Source organism: Plodia interpunctella, chromosome 14, assembly GCF_027563975.2.
Source record: "Plodia interpunctella isolate USDA-ARS_2022_Savannah chromosome 14, ilPloInte3.2, whole genome shotgun sequence".
NCBI classification, from domain to species: domain Eukaryota; kingdom Metazoa; phylum Arthropoda; class Insecta; order Lepidoptera; family Pyralidae; genus Plodia; species Plodia interpunctella.
Genome location: NC_071307.1, coordinates 7,042,783 through 7,051,421, shown reverse-complemented (window position 1 = coordinate 7,051,421; position 8,639 = coordinate 7,042,783). Strand labels below are relative to the sequence as shown.

Here is an 8,639-nt window from a genome sequence, read left to right as displayed (position 1 = left end):
TTCGCTTTCCACGAACATTGTAACATTCAATCAAGGTGATTTTTAAGTCAAACTATTGGCCACAGACTATTATTAAAACCTTAATTAATTGAATAAGCCGACCTGCGAAGCTCGTAATAAAATCAAAGCCCAAGGTATATGGTCAATTAATTGTATAGTGAGGTTCCGCCCAAAAATAGAATCTAGAAAGTCGCCTTGTACGACATCCACGGGAGTATATGGGGTGGTCTCATTTTAGGGCGGAACCACACGCCACAGTAATATTAACAGTCAATAACAGGGTGTCGATTCTACTAACGATAAGTCGTTATAGTGTCTTCTTATTGCGTGCTCAATAAGAGCTATACTATTCAAAAGCAGTTTCAGCTAGCAGAATTGACCCAGTCAAGACAAATATCGATCGTAAGATTATCTAGTGTTTTCCACAGTCACGTAACCATCTAGTTTCTTATAAAGATGGTGCGAGGATTTTCCTCGGGCTGTAGTGGATTGAGTGTGAAAGGCGACTGCGGTGAAGATGAATTTGTTATCGCTCGTGTTTGTGACGTGTGTGGTTGTCAGTGACGCGTTTTTATTCTTTTTTGGTGAGTTGGGATTTTACTCGATGTGTTCTAAAAATAAATCGGTCAAGTGCCAGTTGAAATCACGTACCTTGATTATCCTATTATAGTATAAATGCGAAAGTTTGTGAGGATGTGAGTGTTTGTTTACATTTGTTACTCTTTCACGCAAAATCTACTGGACCGATTGTTTTGAAATTTAGTACATGGGTAGACTATAACCTGAAATAATACACAGGGTATGTTATATCCAGAAATTCCCACGGGAGCGAAGCCTCGGGGCGCAGCTGTTATTATAAATACGAATGTTTATGAGGATGTGCGTGTGTATATAATTGTTACCTATTCTTTCACGCAAAATGGACTGGACGGATTGGCATGAAATTTGGTGCACGGGTAGAATTTTACCTGGATATTGGGTACTTTTTGTCCCGATTCTCGAAGTTTTTTTTTACGTATTTCTGTATACTTACTTAGCTATTCTATTAGTGTCAAAATCAAAGCGTTTTGTTTCCTATCGTTACTTTCTTTTCGATAAATTGTATGAATATCACACATATTGCAACGTCACTCAGTATAATTAATTGGATATTCGTTCGACGTCGTCTCAATATTTTGTCTACGCTACGTAAAAATACTTAGGTAAATAAAAATAAGAAAAATCTTCTATCTGTATCCCTACATAGTATAAAACAAACTCGTTTCCACTGTCTATTTAATATGTATGCTTAAATCTTTAAAACGGGCAACGGATTTTGATACGGTTTTTTAACAGATAGTGTGATTCTTGATAAAGGGTTTATTATAATTTATTTATAATTTATTACGATTTTACCCGAACAAAACCGGGACGGGCCGCTACTACTAAATAAATATGTTGTACGTTTCTTTGTCCTGTAATGTGTTTTTAAATGTTTGATCAGATTTATATGAAATTGTGGTTTTCTAAAGACACGACAGTTTCTGAGGTGATGCATAAATTCACACACGAACGATGTCGCCGGCAACAGCCAATTACTTAAAACTAAAATAATAATACTTTGTTCGTTATTACAAAGAATACATACGTATATTGTATATAGAGCAACATGTATGTATACACACACGATGTAACTCTCAGAAATTCTATGCCAGTGTTTCAATAAATCTTACATTTTCACAATATTTCGTTTCCAAAATATATATCACTTTGTATAGTGCGATAATTGTATAACCATTCCGGCTATCTTCGTTTCATATTGAAATAGATATGATTTATTTGCATGCCCCTTTGCATACGAGATCTGATAAGTCGACAGATATTTATACAGTAAAATGTTTGGACTTTCTAGAAAAAGAAAACATTCTTGAATCATATAATTACAAGAATCCTAACTAATATTATAAAATGCGAAAGTAAGTTTGTTTTTGTTTGTTACCTCTCTATCTACTCAACCAATCTTCTTGAAATTTTGCATACATTTTATCATAACATCATAACTTAAAGACGAAAATAAAATTAATAAAAAAAGTAATTGTCACTTAAATTTTACATGGTGTGCATATGTTACACAAACAGGGCACAAGTGCATTTTCTTGGGCGTAAACTGAATTGTCCGGGGTAAACTCATCTCCGGGCAAGTTTTATATCTGAAATATAATTTTAAATTCGATATTATTGGTCTCTTTCAGCCAGGAACGAGCGGTGGTTGCTTTGTTACAAGATATGTCCCCTGTACTGCTCTCTCAGACGAAATGACGAGGGTAAGTTACTTCGGCAGCTGAAAATTGTTAATAACAATGTGTATAAAGAAGTTTTTTTTTACAAAATTTAGCCACCACTTTCGCACAACAAGCGCTTAAACGATTGCGGCATCGAGCTTCAAGATTTTGTTGTATCGATCAAATAATATTTTAGAAAACATTAAAAAACCCTATTTTTCAGGTGCCGATAAATACAGCCCTGCAGATATATATGCGAACATCGCTGGTTTAAAAAATTGGGACAGAAGCGCAGACGATTCTGAACTATACGTAGACGACGACCTACCTTACTACCCTCCCATTACGAAGTTTGATGAACTTGAAGACCATGAAAGTCATTTCTGGTACCCCCCCGAGTACTACCCCAGGTTTGTGATATGCAAACCACCGCCAGCCCCTACTACTACCACTACTACTACTACTACAACGCCAAAACCAACTACAACTACATCTGAGCCTACATTTATATGTATGCAATGTAAGAAGCGATGTAATTACCCTTAATATGACATAGAAAGGAGATTTTGGTAACACCATTCTACTTCGACGTTAAATTTAACCTAGGTTAAACTTTGACGCAGGCTAAAGTTAACGTCAAAGTTTACTAGTGCAACTGAGGCTGAGAATAGAAGAATAGTAAAATTGTATCCTAGAGTCGGTATAAATGGGTTAGGGTTGACCCGTTTTGATGGATATCAAGTTATATATGATATAGCAGAATCGAGAAAAAAATCTAATCTGCTACATATAAAATGCTTCGATAATATTTTTCAGAAATTATGTAATACTTATTCTGTAATCCCTGGCTAAAGAATCGGTATGTGTTAACATAATTTTTTAAAATTATTTTAATCTTTTATATCAAAATAGTAACCTATGTATATTATCCCGTGGCCAAAGAATCATTTTGTATCAATTGTAATTTTACAAAATATTTTTGTAATTTTTTAGATTAGCATTCTTTATATTATACTTATTGTTATTTTAAAATTACATGGAAATAAACAGTTTCAGATAACAGTACAGTCTAAAGGTACATTAGCCGTCGTCTGTGCACTTTACATTGACAAGACGAGAGCTGAGCAGTTTATTATTTTGTTGCCAATGTAAAGTATGTCTACTGACAACGAATTAAAGCTCACTTTTCAATGAACGTCATCTTGTTGGGTGGGAGCGGTGCTGTAGAAGTGTACTATGATTGTAAAGGTTCGGTCAAAAGTTTTACTTATAATGATAAGTTCCCAGTAGTAAGATTCAGTAGGAGTAAGTACTGCCCCATTTTTGTGGATTTTGAATGTTTCAAACGAAAAATTACACTTGAAAATTAAGGTAGGTAGGTTTTTGTGTGCTTGACTGTAAATGAAAAATGGTATTTGTGGTTCCTTGTTGCCATAATAAATTAAGTTATCATACGGAGTTTGTTTTATTTCATACTAGTTGTACTAATGCTTTAAATTTTCTTTTTTAAATCTATGGGTTGAAGCTAAAGTATGTAGTCGTGTACAAGTATGTTTTGACTCGCCTCGTTCTAACAATGTCAATTGTTTTAAAGTGCGATGGTGACAAAACATATTTTACTCTTAATGTATACTTTTATAATAGGGTTAGTATTAAGTATTATATCGTAATCAATCACTCCCCTAACTATATAATTTATCCACTACAGTAACTTTTAATGAGAACATTAAAGTTTTAATTACATTCAAGTCAAGGTATCATATGAAAATTAACTTGAGTATTTTTCAGCCTCATCATGCTAATAGACAAAAAAATTGCTTTAAAAATAAATATGGCGCGTGTGGAATCAGCGCTATGAGGATATAAATAACACATACACATACACAAATGTATAAATTAGATTCTTGATTCAATTTACCTACCAAGGCATGTCTTTTCCTTTGCAATAAATCTTTTATAGTATCTTTCTCAAGTTCCTAAATAAACTACAAGTTGTAACAACCCCTGCCTATTGTCCATAGCACTTGTGTTTTATAAAATATAGCGAAGAAAGTTTCTAAGAGCCAAATAGACTCGCGCCACTATTAATAATACTTGAATCGATGCCACTTAATGGTAAGCAATACCGTTTATTGCTTCGATTCCATAAAACTTTCCGTAAGATAAACAATAAACTTTTCCCACAGACGTAATCAACTAATCACAGTGTGTCATAGTGTCGCGACGACAACAACGCCGCAATATGATTGGTTAATTGCGTCTCACAGCAAAAAGTTTCGAATAGTTACAGTGCAAAACTTTATACAGGAGTCGATAAAATTTTACTTTGAAACATTAAAAAAATAAATAAAAATATAGGCCTTTGAAAATCTTCAGAGTGATGTTCGAAAAGGTCAGTACCTTTTCCACCTAATATAGGGAACTATATGCGAACACGAATCTCTGCGTTTTATCTGTGTGTTTGTTTGCTGCGGGATTCTCTCTCTCATGTGAGCATCTTCCCCGTACTCTCTTTAGCTGTGATTCATTCTTATTCTTACCCGATGCTCCAACATCGGTTAAGAATATGAATATTTTTGAGTCCTGCGCGAGTCTATTTGGCGCTTTACTTGCGTCATGCCCACAATAACGAGATTTGCGGCTTATTGTTTGTGGCTTTCGCCGCATAAAATTACGTTTTATTGTCGACACGTTACGTTTTGTGTAAACAACACAGCAATAACCTATCTTCCGTTTTAACACTTTCCTGAATCTGTGCAGGTTTTGAAGATCATCCTGTTTATTGCATGTTGAAAATATTGATTCACTTTCCTGAACTAAAACTCATTACTATTTGTGTCATTTCCATTTCATCTATGACCACCTTTCATCTCATATATTTATCAAAAATCTTCATTATTACATACATATTCTTGCAATAGTTATCTATTGCAAGAATATTAATAATGTATGTAATAATGAAGATTTTTGATAAATATATGTGTATATGTGGAAATGACACAAATAGTAATGAGTTTTAGTTTTGTTGTGTAATTTTATTTATTGTTTTACAATTAGGTAAAGTCGTAGACAGAGAAATCTATAGATCATATATAATGTCGTCTCTTCCAGAGATGAGAGAACATGAGAATAAACGAGACAGAGCGCTGACATATTTTGTCCCACATCATGTGCCCGGCCTAATCTGCCATTATTTGTATGAGATTAGCCGAATTGTATGGAAATCTTCTATTTCATTAGGTTACACTTATCCATAGTATCTATAGTTTTCTTAGTATACAGTATATAAATGATAGAGAGGAGGTAATGGATAAGATAATAATCCTAATCATACATTGAAAGCAAGGAAACGTGTCTGGACGTAACTGAGTGACATACAACTGGTTTTATATGTTACTTCCCGTATATTTACAGAGATTATTTCGATTACCCAAGGGTTAAATACTACCAGTCGCATTAGTATGTAAATATTTACCTAATACAGTAGTTATTCAAATAGTAGCACTTGATTGTATGATGTAACTAAACGAAACGGTAGTCGGCGATGATAACTGAACATGTTTTGTTAAATTTACAACTGTCTCGAGATAAAATTACTTCCTTTTAAACAGAATAAAGTAATGTAACATTGATAAAAGAAGTAAAGGGAGACGTTACACGATGGGAGAATAAGTTCAAGCTAATCGCATGGAGGCTCTTCTTCAGTAAGTTACTCCTAACACTGAGTCTTCAACTTTTGCACGAATACTCTAGTTTAATGTTTTCTCCTAGTTCATGTTAGTAAAATGTTTGTTGGGTGTATGTATCCAATAAAACAATATTATATTATATTCTAACCAGAGCACAATGGAGGCCGCGCTTCTCAATTTTATATAGGTTTTCAGAGTAGGTATTTCTCGTGAATAAAATAGGTTGAAGAGCATTTTGGGCTGTATTTGTCAACCCAATAAGGTCGGTAGTCTTGTTAAACGACGCTGTTGCCATGGAGACGACAGTAAAGATGGATCCTGGGCAAATTACACGCGCGATGTCTCTGGGATTACCCGGCCATAAAGCGTATCCTTTGTGGCTGGAAGGAATGCAATGAGTGCTAATACTAGCAACAGTGTATTGTTGAATAACTGGCATAAATGTCCTCGGTAGAACTTATCCTAATATAAGTCAACTTTGACGTACCTACACTTTAACGTGCGCAGAGAAACCCAAAGTAAGCTATTTTGTCTAAACGTCAGCAGCGGCGACACGCCGGTTAAAATCGTCGTCAAATTTGACAGTGCAACTCACCTTGAGTGTGTTCATAGATAGCAATTAAAATAATTAAATAGTAGTTACCGTGTTTCCCGTAACCGATTTCAAGACATAAGTTAATTTTAAACCAAACTAACATTTTGTTGAAGATATTATAAAAGCATTAAAATTGACTTGCAAGATTCTACTCAAACAATCATAGTTACACACATTGCATGTTAAATAAATGCTCGTAAAAGTGAAACACAAATACATGTATTTCAGCTGTATAATTGGCATTTTTTATCTCATTTACCGGCCGACCTCACAACTTTTGTCATTAAGGGCTCACCAAAATAAACCATTACAGCAGATGTAATCAAAACGGTTTTCCCTTATATTTTGCTTTCAGGAATTGAGTATTTTTATTAGCATTTTAACCTTTTTGGAATTATCCTTATTAAAACTTTGTTACGTCCCACGGGGTTTTATAAAATGTATATACTATCCCTAAATCTAGATTATAAACTTTTAGATATAAGCCTAATATCTAAGGTTCGTATGTCGCTGTTAAAACTGACTATTGTAATAATATTCACAATGCCTACCACGAAACATACAAACTCGAAGAACGTTTACACGTAACACTTTTAGGTACACATATCGTGTACGTGTCGGCGTCGTGTAAAAAAATGAAGGTGTGAACGCAATCACGTGCTAAGTATGTTTTATGGTAGGCCAGGAGTAAAATACAGTTGTCTGTCACTACCACGTCTTTTTATCTGTTTGTTTGCAGTTAACTGAAACAATTCAGAAAGAATTTTCATGCACAATGTAACCACATTAATTGAAGGCATGAAACCGCAAGTAAAATCCCTCTAGCTCATTTGCCAAAGAAACTATAAGTCTTTGGCAAATGAGCTAGAGGGATAAAATTAAGGGAGAGATAAAATTACTTCCTTTTAAACAGAATAATGTAACATTGGTAAAAGAAGTAAAGGGAGACGTTACACGATGGGAGAATAAGTTCAAGCTAATCGCATGGAGGCTCTTCTTCAGTAAGTTACTCTTAACACTGAGCCTTCAACTTTTGCACGCACACTCTAATGAAACTTATAACTAAAATTTGTGCTACTTTATTCAATATGTATTAAACTATGCTTAACTATTATTATATTGTAGATATTTATATTTTGGAATAATTAAAGTCTCTATCGTATTGGTTGAAACTGAAACATAACATTTGAATAAATAAATGTGAATTTAAATAAATAATAATAACTAAACGTTTTATTATAATATTTAGTAACAAATACAAGTTTTAATGGTGATATTATGCTAATTAAGATTCGCAAAACAAAATCGTATCTACATCGACTAGATAAGAATTTCGCTCAAGTTCTCCCTTCACTAAGCACTCAAAAGTTGAAAATCTCTAGGTATATTGAGCGATTTAATTAGTTTGTAAGTAATTGTTATTGTAACTTGTTAGCCAACTGAAACTTGTTCTGAAGACTAATAAATATTTTCTACTGTCTTTCTCTCTTCGCGTGTTACTGGGGGGGCTACCATGAAACGTCCTTCGTAACCAGACTTCGTTTGTTCTCCAAACAAATCACGTCGAGGACTTCAGTTCAAGACGACATGAATACATTGTCAGCCAAATCTATGATGATGTGCCTGTTGTATGATGTTTGTATATCATTACTTTTGTCACCGATGCCTATACATTTTGTACGAATATTGTTATTATAAAAATAATAAATGTTGTTGCTAAGTATCGCTTTTCATGAAATCATTTACTTACAAATAGAAGAATCAAATAATTTTAAATTCAAATTATTGATTGAGAAATTGGACCTTAAGATGTACTTTTTCACGTCTAATTTTATATAGTAATTTTTCAAAAAGCTACAAACTACTTACTGACATTTCAGAATGACTACTGCTGAGTAGAAATGCCGAAAGAAACGTTTTTGAACAGTTTTGGCCCCTAATCTTACTTATTTTTTTTACTAATATTGATATAATATTAGTAAAAAAAAATAAGTAATTATAAAATTAATACAAATTACATAAAGGATATGGTCAAAAAGTATTAAAAAAAACATCTTATGATTGTGATAGAGTGCTGATAGAAAAAAAAAAAAA

The 8,639-nt window shown here is 33.5% G+C and overlaps 1 protein-coding gene across 1 annotated transcript; it reads left to right on the top strand.

The window, feature by feature from the left end:
- Positions 1–476: 476 nt before the first annotated feature.
- LOC128675307 (uncharacterized) lies at positions 477–3,709 on the top strand. Its single transcript, XM_053754624.1, has 3 exons — positions 477–584; positions 2,232–2,303; positions 2,485–3,709. The coding sequence occupies exons 1-3, from the start codon at positions 518–520 to the stop codon at positions 2,805–2,807; spliced, it is 462 nt and encodes a 153-aa protein (XP_053610599.1). The 5' UTR covers positions 477–517; the 3' UTR covers positions 2,808–3,709.
- Positions 3,710–8,639: the final 4,930 nt, after the last annotated feature.